Source organism: Pyxicephalus adspersus, chromosome 2 (assembly GCF_032062135.1).
Source record: "Pyxicephalus adspersus chromosome 2, UCB_Pads_2.0, whole genome shotgun sequence".
Lineage (NCBI taxonomy): Eukaryota > Metazoa > Chordata > Amphibia > Anura > Pyxicephalidae > Pyxicephalus > Pyxicephalus adspersus.
Genome location: NC_092859.1, coordinates 6,785,210 through 6,803,886, shown reverse-complemented (window position 1 = coordinate 6,803,886; position 18,677 = coordinate 6,785,210). Strand labels below are relative to the sequence as shown.

Here is an 18,677-nt window from a genome sequence, read left to right as displayed (position 1 = left end):
AATGTCAGATCACACCACCTATTACTGCTTTGTGATGCTGAAGTTCTGCACTGGAGTTCACAAGACCAAAACAGTGATTAAATATGGGAGTGGAACACAGTTAAAGTTGAATGGCAAAGGAAATATAAACTATACAGGTAATTGTATTTTCTGAATGTCCCATTTTTATTGAAGAACTCATTTGAATAAGCTTTTTACATTACATTTCACAGTGTACCTTGAGGCAAAATCTTGTTTTTGGCATTGGATAGATTGGGGTAATTGTTTTGTCTAATTTTTTGTTTAATCTGTGTCCCCGTTGGCAAGATTCACCCTTTCTGTTTTTTCTGGAGATTATCATTACAAAGATAAAAATAAGGAAAACTTTAAAGTAGAGCAAGCAATGCGAAAGTCCAGACGACCCAATCAGTGGGTAAGGCCCTGGGTGAAGTGCCAATGTTTGGTCCCAGTCTCTCTCCATATTCTTCACCTTTATAGAAGCCACTTCTAGGCTAGTTGCACATTTTCAGTAATAAATTGCTCCTAAGACTGTTGCAGGAGGTGATGCCTAGGGAAGAGTAAGCATAGACAGTTAATGATGGAACCCACAGGTAGGTAGAACAATAACAGCATTTGGGATGCTGTCAATGGTCCAGTAAAGAGAATCCAGGCAATGAGGCCAAAGTCATAGTCAGAAAACAGAGATTTAAGTGGATATTCCAATGGAGTTTTATGGCCAGGAAGGAACAATACAGAGCTCGTACATGGGTGGTCAATCAACCAGGCAGATATTCCAAGCAATCAAAGAATTTATGGTAAAGAGATAAGGGGGAGGGAAGTACCAAGGGGCAATTAGTAAATGTTCAGTTGTTGTTAAGTTTGGCAACTGAAAGTCAAAAGCAAACAAGATCCCAGACTTTGGATCCATAACCTTGACCACAACCTATTCTCATACTGCCTTGCGTCCCTAACCCCCTCCCTCTCCAAAATCACCTCCCCAGATGAAGCTGCCACCATGCTAAACCACTCTCTTTCCCTGGCATTGGATAATGTTGTTCCTGCCACATTCTGCTACCCCCGCCCTGCCAACCCCCGACCCTGGCACAACAATCACACCAAATAGCTACAAAAGACTGTTTGTGCAGCTGAGCGCAAGTGGAGGAAATCTGGCCTCAGCGACATTTCTAAAGCTGCCCCGACTCTCTGGAATGGTCTTCCTCACTCAAAACCCATTTTTTCAAACTTGCCTACAGATTTTTTTCTGTCCTTTGAAACCATCACTACTTCCCAGCACTACATATCTCCCATCCTATTGTGTGTGAAATTCCCCCACCTACTAGATTGTAAGCTCTTCCGGGCAGGGTCCTCTCCTCCTGTGTCACTGTCTGTATTAGTCTGTCATTTTCAATCCCTATCTAATGTACATCTCTGTGTAATATGTTGGCGCTATATAAATCCAGTTTAATAATAATAATAACAAAACCTCTAGCAATAGGTAAAACATTACACTACTATGGACAATGTGTTAGTGCAGCTTTTTTACAAGAGATGGCCAATCAAGATGGGCGGTTATGGGGTCAGGTGGCAGGCTCCTTTGGACATGTCCATTGTTAGAAGGAGTCTATTGCCAGGATGGTTGTGCAGGTCTGCATATAAGGGTAGCAGGGCGTTACGTTTTCATTTTTATATGTTTATTTTTCATTGGGCTTTAAATATGAAGTTACTTGTTTATGAAATAGTGATAGTTACCTTGCTATATCTATCAGTAGTTACCTTGCTTATTATTGCTATAATCTATTTTCTGTCTGTTTTGTATTTCACTCACAGGTCTGCAAAGTTTAATATTTGGAAGTTATATCGGGATCAAAGTCTTTCTCCTTGTAATAGGTATTGTAATACTCTCCGCCATGTATTTGAAGAGGAGTGGGAGGTGCCATTGTCCATTATCAGAGGAGAACAGATGGGATTTAGGAACACCTAAGGACACGTCTATGAATTGCTGATGATGGGGGTCTCCTAAATTCCGTTTCTGGGAAGTCTGGTTGGCACCCTTTTGTGCCTTCAAAAAACAGGAGCTCATTGGTGGCTCTTATGTTGTCTAAACATATCTAATTTAAGACCTCTCTTCTGGCATTGGGTTAAAACACACCTGAATGCTCCAATCCAGCAAATTGCCAAAACATCTGCTTTTATAGGGATGATCACACTTTCTTATAATCAGTTAAGTGAATTTAATTTACAGGACCTGGCTGTTACTTATGGGAAAAAATGCCCTCGATCGGACATGTGCAGAAAGAGCAGCCAGAGCCTGCCAGGATGTTTGACGTAGGTATCCTGGGAAGCTCTGCGTTACCATTCAAGCTTAATCGCCCTTGAACACCCTTGAAAAGGGTGTTACACTTAAACAAAGATACAATTTTTACTTTATATATAAAGGTTGTTTACCCATTTAGGTCCGTTTTAACATTTAGAAAATACAGTTTACTTATCCCCTAAATCTGCCCATGGTGTTTATGAGTCATTTTCAGAAGAAACACTAAGGTTCATGAAAAATCTGAGAAAGTCTCTTTAGGTAATGTTCATTAAATCCAATTAATTACATTCATGTCTATTATAATAAATATATCTGCTATCATGGGACCTCAACATATAAAGTAAAAGCCCAATGATTCATTATTCCAGTGTTTCTCTATCAGGGTTCCTCCAGAATTTGCTGGGGGTTCTTTGAGCAATGAGCAGTTTGCACCTCTCAGGCCAGTTTAAGTGACACAATGATCTTTTTGGCTCTCTGTAAGGGTGACATTCTTCCAAATGTCCAGCAGTGTAAGAGACATTCTTCCCACGGCCCACAGCACTTATGTACCCTGAGCTCTGGATATAGTAATTATAGAAGAAGTTCCCTGAAGACCTGAAAGTTTTTTCAAGGGTTTTCCCCAACAGGTCAGGAAAAGGTGGGGGCACCATGCACAATATTTCAGTATGCTGGTTTGACTACACGTTCTTGTTTATAGAACAGTAACAGTACCTTTTTCCATTAAGCCCAATAGATCAAAGAATCTATATATAAAATGGAATTAATGTTATCATTGATGTAGAGGTAACCATTGGGTAATGAAATTATTTTCCTATTTTCACCCCCTCCCCATAAATTTAAAAATGACTAAATACACATAATAAAATTATGTTAGGGAACTGTTGTACCTATCCAAAGGGCTGAGATTTTTTGTACACCGGTTTCCCACCCACATCTCACAGTTAAGTTTTAAATATTAGTAAAAAAGTAACTGATTTAAAGCGGAACTAAAGCGAAAATAAAAAAAGCAAACTTACCTTTCATCCCACAGATCTCTTGATGGCACTGGACCTTCCCTCGATCCAGTCCCGCATTGTCCTAAACTTCTTCTTCTTTTCCGGTCTTCTTGCTACGCCTTTTGTAAAGGTGGGGGGGGGAGAGCCGATTTCCATTAAGCCCAATAGATCAAAGAATCTATATATATAAAATGGAATTAATGTTGTCATTGATGTAGAGGTAACCATTAGGTAATGAAATAATTTTCTTATTTTCCCCCCCTTCCTGATAAATTTAAAAACAACTAAATACACATAATAAAAGTATTTTAGGGAACTGTTATACCTATCCAAAGGGCTGAGATTTCAATTCATAATGGTGCCCACCCCATTCCTCCCCAATACAATGTGCTGCCCTAAGTCCTCCACTTACCTCCTTAGAAAAGTATCATATAGCTGCTGGGGATGGAGAATATTTTAGAGGTATTTGGCCTTAACATCCATATACTCACATTCCAAATATAACAAACACAACTATCAACCACAACCTGTGATGTTCAGGAAATTAGTTTCTTTTTATCTTCGTTGAGGGCAAGAAAAATTAGGTAGATCCATCCACCCTGTCTGTCCTCAAGCATGAAAGTCATACAAATCCTCCCAATAATATTCTTCATCCAAGGTGAGTGTTGGTGCAGCTTGCATTGTATATACATGCCAATGGTAGGCTGGTTCTTGACAAGGACATAAAAGGTTAAACCCCCTATCTTATATTACTAAATGTTAATCTTAAGGATAAGAACAAGATGGCCAAATTATTTGGATCTTCTTTCTTCTGCATCTGTCTGGCCTGGATTTAAAAATCTCTTTAAAAATGTAGCAATATGTATTTAGAAAACCTTTGCATTTACATTGAATGCTAACCACGGATCCCCTAACCCATTGTCCCTGACCCCCTTCTAAATCTGCACATGTGTTCACACATACAGTATGTGCTTGAAGGGTAGTAAGATTTAGAACAGTTACTCACAAGGAAAGGTGTTGATCTATTATTCAATGACTGGATGGTTAATAAACTTCTGATTTTAGTACTTAATAATTTCATGTATTACCATTATGACGAGAAGTTCATAAGGACCAATATTTCTTTTCTTGTGTATAAATGAAAAAGTGTTTAATAACAAAAAGGCATACATGATAAACAATAAAATAGAGAGTTGTTAAGGTGATTTCTTGCTGATCCCTGATCAGTTTTTCCCTCTCTATCATGACCTCTGTTTTCAACACGTTAGGAGCAGTGAATAACACTCATGTAGTTATATCACGTCTCAAAACTTTAATATCACATCGCAATTTATATAGTCAGACAACCAGGTGGAAGACACTTAGTAGTTAGTCAATAACAAGAAACTTAATTAACAACTTCACTGAGGAAGATGTTTCAAGGTAAGAAGCTTCAAGGTAAAGATGGAGCAAATATTGACCTACTGATAAGGAGGATATAACTTTCAAAGTTGCAGGATGTTTAATCCAATTTGTTCACATAAGTGCACTACATGTCTTATTCTTTTCACAGAACATAGGAATGATCCCGGGGTCACTCAGTCTGATATCCTATTGGCTAATGAAGAAGACTCAGTCACCATCAGCTGCTCATACAATGACCCACCAGGCCCGGTCCCTATGTGGAGAGAAGTTTTCTGGAGAGTGGGCAGCCCATCGGGACCCTTTGCCTATCACCCCTCGGAGCTGATGGTTCATCCCAGTTACAGGGGAAGATCTCAGATTATTGGATCAGCTGATCTCCAGATAAATGGGGTCCACATGTCAAATCACACCACCTATTACTGCTTTGTGATGCTGAAATTCTGCATTGGAAACAACAAAAACACCTCAATACTCAGATTGGGTTCTGGAACACAATTACAAATAATTTTTACAAATATAGGTACCGACTATTATATTCAGTCCTTCATTTTAATTTTATGGGCAAAGTAGAAAAGTTTAAAAAAGTAGAAAAAGCATTTTTTTCCTTGCAAAATTTAAATTGCATTAAATGGATCAGTGAATCCCCAAATAAAGAGGGTCCTATAATTATATACCAACATCTATTATTGCTTTGTAATATTGGAATTTTGTGTTGGAAATGGTAGGACTAACTCAATGATTGAACATGGGAGTGGAATGCCAAGTTTGAATTGAAAGGTAAATCAGATCCTTACAGGTAGTTTTTTCCATGTCTCTGTTTAAGCATTGGATAGAATTCAATCCATTTCCCTGTTGGGAATTTTCACCCTCTATATATTTTTATTACCATTGTCACTGAGATAAAAATTAGGAAAAAAATTAGAAAACTATGAAAAACTTTAGGTCTGAAAGGCCCCTGGTGAAGTACCAATGCTTTGCTGAGGCCCCAATCCTCCCAATATTTATTCATAATTCTCACCTATAGACAGGATCCTGCTCATCCTTGATAACAAAGAAGTTGCCCCCAGAGATGGAGTATGCATGGGATGGCAACTGGATGTGGAAGCAAGAATTGTCAGCTGACCAAAAATTCTCATAGATGGGTAAGGTCAGAGGAAGATACAAGAGCCTGAGATGGTGCCAAAATTTTGGTAAGGTGACAAGACCAAAGGTCATACACAGAAAGGCAGAAATCTGAATGAATGACCCATGTGGGTTGAGGAGTTTGTGGTCTGAAGAGAAGAAGCCAGGGTTCTAACACATGAGGTCAGTTAGTTAGTTAATTTATTTGTATCCTTGAAGTTTGAAGAAAAATCACCTGGGGGATGTTTCCATGGGATATTATATAGCTAAATATATAAATTCCCCAGACAGGGACAAAGACAAAAACTTGGCAGATATTTTACCACATCCAAAAATATTCAAATTAAAGAAAAATGTATCTGTGGTTACACCTTAAATATGATTGTTGATGAAATGGTGAAAGTTCCTGGTATTTCAATATTTATTTCCTGTCTTTTATTTCACTGCCATCACAGGTCTTCAGATTGCTATCTTTGCAATTTATGTCGAGATCAAATCCTCCCTCCTCCTAATAGGTATAAAACTGTACATCATCTACTTTAGGAAAAAGTGAGAGTTGCCAGAGCCATTACCTATGGAGAGAATGTAGTCTGCCAATCAGAGGAGAACGATGGGGATTCCGGAACACATGGAGACCGTAGTGACCTGTTGATGATGACTTAGTTGTGTTCCTGGAAGGTCTGTTAAAACCATCAAAATTTCAAGGTCTTTCATTATTAATGTCCTAGTAGGCCTGGGTGGCCGGGATGAGCGTGAATGCCTCTGACATTCTTTCAAAAATTTCCACGAATTTCAGATGGATCCGCAAATCTTCGGTAAACAGATTTCGCAAATTCAATTGAAGTGTAGGTTCCCACGCAAACTCAGATGAACTCTCCATTGAGCGTTCATCTGAGTTCAGTTCCCACGGTCACCGGGCTGTACTTATCAGTTATAATTACATCCCGGGGAGCGTGGAAACCTGCGGTCACAGCTGATTGGAGGCACACGGGTGCCTCCAATCAGCTGTGACTGCAGGCGAACGCCAGATAAACTTTCAATGGAGATTCTCCATTGAGAGATCATCTGAGTTTGGCGAGAACACGTGGCGAGAACCACGAGAACCACGTGGCCAATCACAAGGTTTGTTCTTGCTTACATGTTCTGTAAGCGAGAAAGGCCCGATTCTCCGCAAGATCGTTCATCATCACTCATCCCTACTGGGTGGTATCTGGGGTTTTCATATCTCCTGGTTGGTGCTATACTGGACCTTCAAGATGTTTGCTCTGCTAAGTCCAGAACTCCACAATTGGCTTGAATAACACTTCTGCATATCTTCTTCAACATCACTCTGTCATAGAAGAGCTTTGTGTGCAGTGTGCTAAAGCAAGATGGCTGGTGGTAATTACAGCCACTACCAGGCTAAGGATTATTATAATGTGAACTGTGAACTTCTCCACCATCCATGAACCCTGGAGCCTATGAGAGGCTTAAAGAGACAAATGACCTAAAAGGACAATGCTTGGGGAACAGGAAGGTCTCACAAATCGCCATAGAGTGATTGCCTTTTGTCTTGTGAGCTCTCCCCTAAAATTGTTGGAATAAACAGTGATACTTTGTATATGAATGTCATTTCCCATTATTTGATGCTTTGTTGATATTTGAGACTGTAACCAATGATAGCTATTTCGAAAATAAAATGATATAATAAATTAGGTAAAAGGCATATCATTTTATAAAATAAATAAAATTATATTATTGCTGCACAAATGAGCCAATAGTGCTGAAATTATTAAAGTATTGGCTGTGTAATGACCATATCTTGCATATGCATGGGAGGGCAGATTACTAATATAGCCACAAGAAGATAAACTTACATACCTCTCACATACCAAACTGACAACAATCTTAACATTTTATTATCGGTATATGTGCTTATAAAAAAAGGAAGAACCGTATGGCAAAATTATAAACCACATTTTGTGATGTCCAGGAAATTATTTTTTTTTCTGCTCCTACTCCTTCTTCTTCTTCTTCATTTTGTGCAACACAAAAAAAACCCAAATCTTTCGATGCTATCTGTTCTCAGACATGAAACTCATCCTTCTAATCTCAATCCTTATTCAAGGTGAGTGTTACGGGTACATAAGGCATGTTTATTATTAGGTTGATAAGGAATCGTGTCAGATTCATTTAACCATTTCTTTATTGTAACAAAATGTTAAAAAAGTTACCCAGGTCACCTGGACCTTCATTCTTCTGCAATATTCCATTGTAGGTCCTATTAACCAATCTGCGGGTCAAAATGTATAATTTTACTACTGGAAATAGTTTTAGCTTTTTTATGTCTGCAAATTCAGAACTGGGAACCAAGATGGAACTTTTTCCCCGTTGGAGTAAATTGAAACATTTTTTATTTTTTTAATATTTTTAGATATTATTTTTTTTTTTTGAAAATTTTTTTTTTGCCTTTCTCTGGATCAGCTATGTAAATATATTTCTATCTGGAATATGAAATCATTTAACATAATGAGTAAGTTGTTTTGCTATGAGGGTTTGTTTTTTAGGTTTAATGTTTATTTTGCATATGACATATTGAATACTTATCTGTTATTTCCGATCTAAAATCGCAGCATGCCTTCTGATGCCATGATGTGATAAACTTTAGAAAAAATGTAATAAAGCTTGCATGTTGCAAAGGCATGTGTGAAAGAGAATTCACTTTTTATTATTTTCTTTCATTTTCTCCAGGTGATCCTGACAGTAAGAAGCTTCTATTCCCTCTCTGTCAATGATCATTACTCTTCAATGTCTATGGTAGGAGCTATGATTGTCAATTTCTACAGTAACTTAAGTAACTAAGTTTTACAAACTTATTGGATACATACTTAACATTTACTGAAACAGTTCCCTTCTGTTTCCAAAAAGAAACTTTAGCTTCTGAAAAGAATGAAGCGTGCTTTCTCAGGCATGTTCTTGAAGTAACGGTATTAATATTAATTTTTTTTCCTGTAGCCTTTAAGTTAATATTATTACATATAATCACCAATATTCTTTATATACCTTAAGCATTGGAAATTGTGAATATATCATCAACCAATTTATTAATATATTATTATGTGTTTTCCAGTCTTGTACATTATATGTGATTGCTTAAAAACCCAATTTTAATTTGCTTCATTATACAGTTGTTTGAAAGGTCTCTACATGTTCCCTGAGGAAGCCCGATGGGCGTAACGCGTCGGAATTGAGACACCTATTACTCTTACAAATAATATTAGTCAGATGGTTTTTGTTTAATGAACCTGGGATTCTCCTTCGTGACTTTGCATAGGAGAGCCAACCCTTCATAGCCTCTTTATTATATCATCATTGTAAATAATGTATTACCTCACTTATATGGTATAGAAGCATTCTTACTAAAGATATTCTGAAGTTCTAGGAATAACGGTCAGTGCCCAATATTCACCAAAGATTTCAAGGTTTTCTCAGTCAAGCTCTAGGAGTATCAGCCAGTATCAGTCAATGTTTACAAGCTTTCACAACAAGCCAATGTTTCCTTGAAAGGCAAAGAAGATTACAATTTGGGAATTAGCACACGTCTTTGGCAACAGGAGCATGGAGGGATCTTGATACCAACTGTCAGTATTTGGCTAGGAGTAGGCAACATCCCAATTGGTGGTTGATTTGAAAGGGTTGTACTACCCTTGAATTGGTGGGACCCCTTTGCAATGGGCTGCAACACATTTTTACGGGATTTCAAGCTTACAGCTATTGCAGGGAAAATAAATAAGAATACCGGCAGTAAAAGAGTAGTTGTGGTTGGGTGATCTTCGTAGTATTATTGTGGATGGGGATCGCAGTAGAAGTAGCAATGGTGCTAGTAACAACACCAATAATATTAGCACTAATGGTAGTAGTTAGAGATGAGCGAATTTCTCAAAAATTCGATTCGGCTGGCTCGACAAATTTTTTTGAAAAGATTCGCTTTGATCCAAATTATTTTGCGGCCAATTGTGTTAAAAACGGCAATTTCCAGGCTGCAGAGAGCCTTGATAGTGGTGTAGAACACTGTGCCTTGCAGTAACATGCATAGGGAGTCTGGTGTGGTAGAGAAACAATACTGTGAGTCAGTATGACAAGCAGATGACAGGCGTTGCTATTAGAATCACTGCACACTTCACTTATTTGGGCAGTCAACAGTATGCGTGCACTCATCCAATGGCACAGAAACTGAATGTGTTTCTGTCCAAGTTGTTGGTGCTGCAGTCCCTCCCTTTCCAAGTAGAGGACTCTGCACCTTTCAGAGAACTGATGGCTTGTACCGAGCCGAGGTGGAGAGTCCTAAGCCGTCATTTCTTTGCGAAAAAGGCAGTAACTGCAGGGGCAGAACGGCATCCCCTAACATAGGCTGATATGCGACATTTACACCGGTTGGAATTCCACCCTCCATATGTTGGACCCTCGCTACCGGTCCAAAGTGGGGGCCTTTTTTATACCCACTGAGAGGAAGGACAAATTGAACTACTACAGAGACATCCTATGTAGTCAGTTGTCTGCTGCCTATCTGCGCCATCGTGCATCCTCCCACAGGTCTGACTGGGGGGGGGGAGCGGTCTGCACTCACGTTCCACTGCCATGGCTGCTGGGGAGAGGTGGGGTGGCAAGCAGTACCAGCTCCATCAGCAGAGTCTAGAGTCACTGATGAGCAGTTTTCTGCTAGACATAGAGCAGAACCTGAACCAGCAGGTGGTGGCATACTTGGAGTGCACCATGCCAGCCGTCATTAAAGATCCACTGGACTACTGGGCAGCCAAACTGGATTTGTGACAGCAACTGGCCGAGTTTGCCCTGGAAAAGCTGTCCTGGCTGGCCAGTAGTGTGGCATCAAAGCAGATGTTTAGTGTGGCGTGGGCCATAGTTACCTGAAGAAGAACTGGCCTGTCCATCCAAAATGTGCACAGACTGACCTTTGTCAAGATGAATCAGGAGTGGATCAGCCAGGATTTCCATCCACCAATGCCTGATACATCTGTTTAGATGATCCATGCCGCCTGACCCAAACCTTGACAAAAGAGGTTTCTTCTGGCTACCTGCCTCAGCTACTACTCTGATGCTGCCACCCGCCTGATGCCACAAATCAGATGCCAAGTGCTCCTTCTTTCACTCACCTTCGTCAGGTGGTACTGGTATTGCCACTCACCGCCCCACTCTGTCGCCGGGTCACTTTATGGTCTCCTGATGCTGCTCCTGCCATCTCCACACTATGTCACCTTGCCACTCTGTGGTCTCCTCCTGATGCTTCTGCTGCCGCCTCCACCTCTGGTCTCTGTCACTGTGCCACTCTGTGGTCTCCCTTAAATACGTCACTAAGCACTTTCAACACATATACCTGCAGAAGTGAAATGAGAATATATTTTTCTTTTTGTACGGAAATCAGATTGATCTTGCAGCCTTTAAAAGACTACAGACTACAGGTCCAAGACTATTGGACTACAGGTCCCCATTCATCGCCTATAGTGCCCGGAGTTCCCACAATGGAGGATTCCCACAGTTGCACAGCCGTGGGAATTATAATGTCATTGTGGGAAAACCTGTAAAAAAAAACAAAAAAAAGGTTTAAAAAAACACAAACATTCAATAAATTACTTTAAAACTTATTTTTACTTTTTTTAAACACATTTTTAAAATCTTTACATTTTTCCCTCTAATTTTTACCATCAAATCCCGTGTTTTTGGGGTCAGGTCTATCCCAAGTCGAACAGCCATATTCAGGTCAAATATAAGGGGAAACCCGAATTCGAACACCAACACTAGTCACTACAGGAGGTGTGAATAGAAGATGAGAGCAGTAGTGACCAGTCCTTAAAAGAAACTCCAGCTCAGGAGGCAACATTTCATGCTGAATTACTGGACATTATTTCTAAACAAAATGTACATAATACTAAAGCAATTACAGGTTTGGATGGTTTGACCAATGGGTTGGGAAGCATTTGCTAACCAAATATATAAAATTGCAGCACCTATTCTCTTCTTAGGCTATCGTCACAATGCTTCTGAAATTACTCATTCTGATATAATATCAGCTAAGGAAGGGGTCTAAAAGAACTTTTTTCAAAAAATATTTTCTTGCAAAGGTTTCTAATTCGATTTACTTAGCATAAGAAAATTAGTTCATTGACTTGAATGAAAGCCTAAACCAGGGACTACCTGTAACTTAAAATGTAATTTCCTAGACAGGGAAGACAGGACAGGAACAAAAACTTGCCAGATATTTTACCACCATCAATGATATTCAAAGTAAAGAAAAAAGTATAGTGATAGTTCTTTGTATTCTAATATTTATTTTCTGTTTTGTTTTTACTGCTATCACAGGTCTTCACATTGACATATTTGCAAGTTATGTTGGAATCAAAGCCTTCCTCCTCCTGGTCAGTATAACTCTGTCCACCATCTACTTTAGGCAAAAATGAAAATTGCCAGCGCCATTGCCAATGGAGAGAATGCAGACTGTCAATCAGAGTAGAGGAGCTGAGATTCTGGAACATCTGGAGACCACAGTCACAGAGTCACCTTAGTTCTGTTCCTATGAGGTCTGGTAAAACCATCAAAATGAATGTCCCAGTAGGCCCAGGCATGTGGGGTATTTATCTTGTGGCTGGTGCCACACTGGGCCTTCAAGAGACTGAAACACATTGGTGGCTAATGGTGGAAATACTCTAAATATTTGCCCTGCTAAGTCTAGAACTCCACAATTGGCATGAACAACCCTTCTGCTTATATTCTTCAACATCACTATGTCATGAAAGAACAGTGTGTGGTCTGTTGACGAAAGATGGCCGGTGGTAAGTTACAGCCACTGACAGACTAAGGATTAGGCCTGTGAACTTCTCCACCATCTATGAGACAATTGACCTATGCTTTGATGCCTTGTAGATATTCGAGACTGTAACCAATGATTGCAAATGTTGCTTATATGGGTGTAAGGCCCTGGTCAGCACCAGTATTCCCCAGACACCAGTCCCCCAATTTACGCCACTGTCTTCACCTTTAGTAAGCCCCCGCTCATCCTCGGGAGACTGTCTCCCGGCACTTGGCTGCCCCCAGGACTTGGTCCACAAAGGATAGTGTCTGGGGATGGGCTGGCACCAAACCAGGAGCCCACTAAGATTCCAATAGACTAGTCCAGAATTCAGAGCCAGAGATCATACCAGATAATCCATCCACCAGACCAAGTACAAAGGGACAAACACAATCAGAGCCCGGGTCACAGGTAATGGGTTGGTCCAGGAGCAGAAACTCGCAAGGTCAGAAACAAGCAAAGTCAGCAACAATAAATCAACCGAGAAACGCTCCAACACAGATTAGCCAAGATCAATGCTACAACAGGCACTGGTGACTGGGAGCAGAAAGGTTATAAAGTCCCAGTGGCCAATGGCAGGAACTAATTTGACTCTAAAATCCACTTTAGCTGTGCTCCTAGAGTTTGTGCTGGGATGCCAATAAAATCCATCAGTCTGCACGGCTCCTGGCAGCTGCAAATGACATCGCTGGGCAGATAAACCATGTTTTATATTCCGATGGCGCACAGCATGGAATCGCCTGACAAATAAACATCTCCTATGGGGATAAATCATTTAGTGCTACAAAGCCCAGACTTTGTTATAAATAAATTATTATAAAATTAGGTAAAATAGGTAAAATAAATTAAAATACATTACTGCTGCACATATGAGCCAACAGTATTGAGAGTATTAAAGTATTGGCCATGTAATGACCATGTGCGTCATATCAATCGGAGAGCAGATTTTCTATTAATTCTGTCTAAAAAGGGTCTCAAATATTTAATATCTTCCACGCAAATTAAAAGAACATCATCAATGACGCCAAATGCCAAATGTTCGCAATGCTAATTCAGTTAAGTTCTTTCATTAGATTTTCCATTTGGGGATGGTGGGATCTAACTCAAACCTCATCCGGACTCAAAAAGAATCTCCAATCCTGGAATGGTGATGATGATATCATGGGGTGTGATACGGGAGGCAGGGGCCTAACAGTCACCAATCTGATTTGTGATCAATATAGCCACAAAAGATAAACTTACATCCATCTCACATACCAAACTGACAACCATCTTAACATTTTATTATCCGTATATGTGCTTATAAAAAAAGGAACTGTGTGGCAAATCTATGAACCACAGTTTGTGATGTCCAGGAAATTTGTTTTTTCTGCTCCCACACTTCTTCATTTTGTGCAACACAAAAAAAAAAATCTTTCAATGCTATCTGTTCTCAGACATGAAACTCATCCGGGTCCTCCTGATCTCAATCCTTATCCAAGGTGAGTGTTACGGGTACATAAGGCATGTTTATTATTAGGTTGAAAAGGACTCGTGTCAGATTCAGTTAACCTTTTCTTTATTGTAACAAAACGTTTAAAAAGAGAACAACAAAAGGCAAAAGAGACCCAGGTCACCTAGACCTTCATTCTTCTGCAAATTTCCAGTGTAGGTCCTTTTAACCAATCTCTAGAAAAATGTAAAATCTTACCACTGGAAACGGTTTTAGCTTTTATATATCTGCAAATTCAGAACTCATGAAACTTTGTCCTCTGTTGGAGTAACTTGAATCCTAATTTTTATGTTTTAGTTTTTTTTTGCCCTTCACCGGATCACCTATGTATCTATGTTTCTATATGGAATATACCGGTTTATTTCCCTAATGGTTGAACGTGATGAATTTTTTTCAACCTAACTATGTAAATTATGATTCTATAGTAGTCTATAGGTTGTGTTTTTTTTGTTTTTTTAATCATTTAACATAATGAGTAAGTTGTTTTGCTACGAGCATTTTTTTTATAGAAATGTTTATTTTGCATGTTACATACGAAATACTTTTTCTGATCTAAAATCTCAGTATAACTGATGTCGTGATGTGATAAACTTTAAAGAATAATGTAAAAAAGCTTGCCTTTGCAAAAGCATGTGTGAAAGAGCATTAACTTTTTTTCTTTTCTTTTATTTTAACCTGGTGGTCCTTTTCTGTTCACACTCCTTTCTTTTCATTGTCTATGGTAGGAGCTATACTTGCCATTTTCGACAGTAACTTATCATACTGACTTATCATAAAACCACAAACTTATCACTACTTAACATTTAAACTAGTTCCCCTTCTGTTTCCAAAAACAAACAATGTTAGCTTCTGAAAAGAATGAAGTGTCCTTTCCCAGGCATGTTCTAACAGTTAAGGTGCGTACACACTTCCAATTTTTATCGTTCCAATCGAACGACGAACGATCGATTGGGCAAAAAATCGTTCGTAAAAAAGTAACCAACGACGCCGACGAACGAGGAAAGTCGCTGGAAACGAACGACCGGACCGACGGATCGGATTGGGCGACGATCGTTGAACATCGTTCGTGTGTACGGTCGTTCGTTGATCGTCCATGTTCAGAGCATGCGTGATGAACGAACGTCCGTTCACTTTCCTGTCGTGCACATAGTTCCTCTATCGTTCAAACGATCGTATCTATTGTGTGTACAATATCTACGAACGATCGTGTCATTAACTCTATGTGCAGGATCGGTGCTATACGATCGTTCATATATATCGTGCATGAACGTTCGTCGTTCGTTTTCCAACGATAATAATTGGAAGTGTGTATGTAGCTTTAGTACCCAATATTCACCAAGGATTTCAAGGTTTTCCCAGGGGTGGTCTAGGAGTAATAAGACCCTCACAACTCACCCACCAATCTATATCTCCCCTCTGTTTGTATGCTGTATCCCTACCTCTTAGATTGTAAGCTCTTGGGGGCAGGGTCCTCTCCTCCTGTCTGCATCTGTCTGTCATTTGCAACCCCTATTTATTGTACTATATATGTTGGCACTATATAAATAATGTTTATTATTATTATTATTATTATTATTATTAATAATAATAATAATATTAATAGCCAATGTCCGATATTCGGCAAGGATTTTATGGCTTTCTCAGGAGTGGTCTAGGGGTAACAATCCATGCCCAGAATTCACTAAATAATTTATGTTTTTGTTAGCCATGTTGTAAAGCCGCGTACACACTTGCAATTTTTGCTGTTGGAAAGGATCTTTCACGATCCTTTCCAACAACAAGGGACTGCACGATGCATGAACGGTGCTGTACATATTCACCAAGGATTGTATGTTTTCTTTATGCATGCTCTAGGAGTAATGGTCAGTGCCCGATATTCACCATCATATTCACCATCCCAAGGTTTTTTCAGGGATGCTTTAGGAGTAACAGTCATTGCTCGATATTCCATAGTTTGGGGATTGCATGTGGCTTGAACAAAGTTTCTGAAACTTTAAAAACTTTAACAACAAGCCAATACTTCCTCTACACACATAACTTTTTCTTTGTTTTTGATAAAGCAGAGAAGGGTAAAATATGGGAATTAGCATACTTCTTTGGCAACTGGTGCATGGAAGGAGCTTGAGAACAAATGTCCACAAAGGGCCGAGGAAGCCATTAACTGCCAAAAGAACATTTAACTATGCAAACAAATGTATAAAACCATGCTATATCAAGCATACATAGGCCTGGTAGAGTGGAACCTCCAGCAACCACCAACATAGAAAAAATTAGCAATGATTCCCACTGTCAGTATCTAGCTAGGAGTAGGCAACATCCCAATTGGTGGTTGATTTGAAAGGGTTGTACTATCCTTGAATTGGTGGGACTCCACCAGCAATGGGCTGGAACACATTTATATGGGATTTCAAGCTTCCAGCTATTCCAGGCAAAAGACGTAAGAATACAGGCAGTATAAGCAAGAGTAGTTGTGGTTGGGTGGTCTTAGTAGTATTGGTGGTGATGGTGGTCGCAGTGGAAGTAGCAATGGTGCTAGTAACAATACTAATATTAATAGCACTAATGGTAGTAGTAAAGCAGTAGTTGTAGTAATAGTAGTATAATGAACAGAGGAAGTAACAGCAGTAATAGAAAAGTTGTCTTGTAGTAGTAGTGTGTAATTGTAGTAGTAATATGTATGTAGTAGTATGATAGTAGTTTCAGTACCAACACTAACAGTAATAGGAGTAGTATTAGTGGGTATAGTAGTAATACTTAGTATTAGTCTTTGTGGTGTTCTTAGAGTAGCAGTGGTAGTAGCATGTAGTAATAGTGGTGGAAGTTGTTTTGAAGAATGTAATTAGTAGTAATAGTATTAGTAGCAGTGGTGGTGATAATAGTAGTTTTGGTTGTATTTCGTAGCACCTTAGGACTGAGTAACAAATATGATTTATTTCCCCTTAGGAAGTGTTTACAGTAATGAAGATTTGCACTACTGTGCTGAGCAGCGTGACTCCATAAGGGTAGATAAAGGAGGATCGGTGACCATACCTTGTCACTTCTCTTATCCTAATAAGCAATAACCTACAGAGGTGAGAGTGTACTGGAGACACGCAGAGGGAGGTAGGTGTGGAGATAATGAGATTATTTACAGAGATACTGAGCGATGGACACACAAATCCTATGAAGGACGGATCAGCATGGTGGGAGATCCTCAGAGGGACAGAACAGCGACAATCAGAATCCAGAATCTAAAGGAAAATGATGGACCCATGTTCTGCTGTAGGATATCAATTCATGTTAATATGAGAGAAAAACAAGGGTGGCAAAACCGGCATGGAACCTATATATACTTCAAAGGTAAAATGTGTAAATTAAATATGTTTTTATGTGTCACCCTGCAGGAGGACAGACTCATAGCGCCCCCTTCTGTCTGTGTCACCCTGCAGGAGGAGGACAGACTCATAGCGCCCCCTTCTGTCTGTGTCACCCTGCACTTGGAGGATTCAGAAAACGTGAATAGATTGATTTAAGTCTTGAAAACAATTGCTAACTTATAGCAAATTACTTTTAAGAAATCCATTCCAGGTTTGCTAGATCACCTAGATTTGTGATAATTGTACCATTGCCTTGGAGAGCTTCAGTGTTCAGATTTATATTTTCTTACAGACCAGTTCTCCATAGAGCAGCCGGATGTTGTCCCCGCCATGTTGGGAGAAGGTGTCTCCATCCCATGTGTTATACACAACCAGTCACCTGATAATATAGAAGAGATAGTCTGGAGGTTTGGAGAAAATATTCTGTGTTCTGAAAATAATCAATATTTCAAATGGAATAAACAAAACTTTACACAGAAAGTGGGGAGATGGATGGTACAGAAATCTGAGACAATGATCTCATTACACGTTATGAATGTTACATATTCTGAAATCAGGCAGTACTGCTGCGAAGTGAAAACAAATTCAGGAACAGAGAGAAAATCTGCACATGGCTCCCAGGTAGTGATAGCAGGTAAGGTCATTAACTACGGAAATCTAAGCCAAATATCTAAGACTCTTCATGTAAAATGATCTTAATCGTTTAGTTTAGGGATTAGCACAGATATTCTGCTTCAACTCAAAATGTGTAAATAACCTTTATTGTCAAAATGAAAAAGTTGAATGTCACAGAAAAAAATGACTTTAGGGGGTTTATTTATTAAGCAGTGAATCTGGCATTCACTAAAACATTCCCCAATGGAGAATCTTCCATCTCCATGTGATTTAATGGCAATGGTTGACTCCCCATCAAGGAATGTTTTAGTAAATATCAGATTAGCTGCTTTAAAGTAGATACCTAGGAGATTGTAACTTTGGCAAACTATTTGTACAGCTGATGATCATAAGAAGTATTGCCACTAAAATGTGATGTCTGGGGGAACGTTCAATGAGAATGTAAAAAAGGAAATATAATTATTTCATAAATCAATAATGAAGTAGGGAATAACCATATTAGATAAATGCTGGAGAGCTTCCAAATGTTTTAAATTATTTTCAAAAGTCTTGACCTATT

General features: G+C 39.2%; 2 protein-coding genes and 1 long non-coding RNA gene across 4 annotated transcripts in view; all 3 read left to right on the top strand.

Annotated features, from left to right (window-relative positions):
- The window catches only part of LOC140322298 (uncharacterized), a 10,806-nt gene extending 4,992 nt beyond the window's left edge, over nucleotides 1-5,814 (top strand). Inside the window, exons 3-4 of the mRNA XM_072398878.1 lie at nucleotides 4,760-5,212; nucleotides 5,717-5,814. Coding sequence (XP_072254979.1) covers nucleotides 4,760-5,212; nucleotides 5,717-5,814 — 551 coding nt within the window. The remainder of the gene's footprint in view (nucleotides 1-4,759; nucleotides 5,213-5,716) is intronic.
- Nucleotides 5,815-7,845: 2,031 nt separating this feature from the next.
- LOC140322758 (uncharacterized) lies at nucleotides 7,846-12,351 on the top strand. Its single transcript, XR_011919243.1, has 3 exons — nucleotides 7,846-7,921; nucleotides 8,545-8,610; nucleotides 12,169-12,351. It is a non-coding gene; the product is annotated as an uncharacterized lncRNA (long non-coding RNA).
- A 32-nt stretch (nucleotides 12,352-12,383) lies between these two features.
- LOC140322756 (uncharacterized) overlaps nucleotides 12,384-18,677 on the top strand; it is a 39,475-nt gene continuing 33,181 nt past the window's right edge. The window contains exons 1-3 of one of the 2 annotated variants that reach the window (XM_072399345.1): nucleotides 12,384-14,136; nucleotides 17,091-17,486; nucleotides 17,796-18,137. In XM_072399345.1, the coding sequence (XP_072255446.1) occupies nucleotides 17,327-17,486; nucleotides 17,796-18,137 (502 nt within the window). In that variant the 5' untranslated portion in view covers nucleotides 12,384-14,136; nucleotides 17,091-17,326. The remainder of the gene's footprint in view (nucleotides 14,137-17,090; nucleotides 17,487-17,795; nucleotides 18,138-18,677) is intronic. The other variant, XM_072399346.1, reaches the window with a different exon arrangement.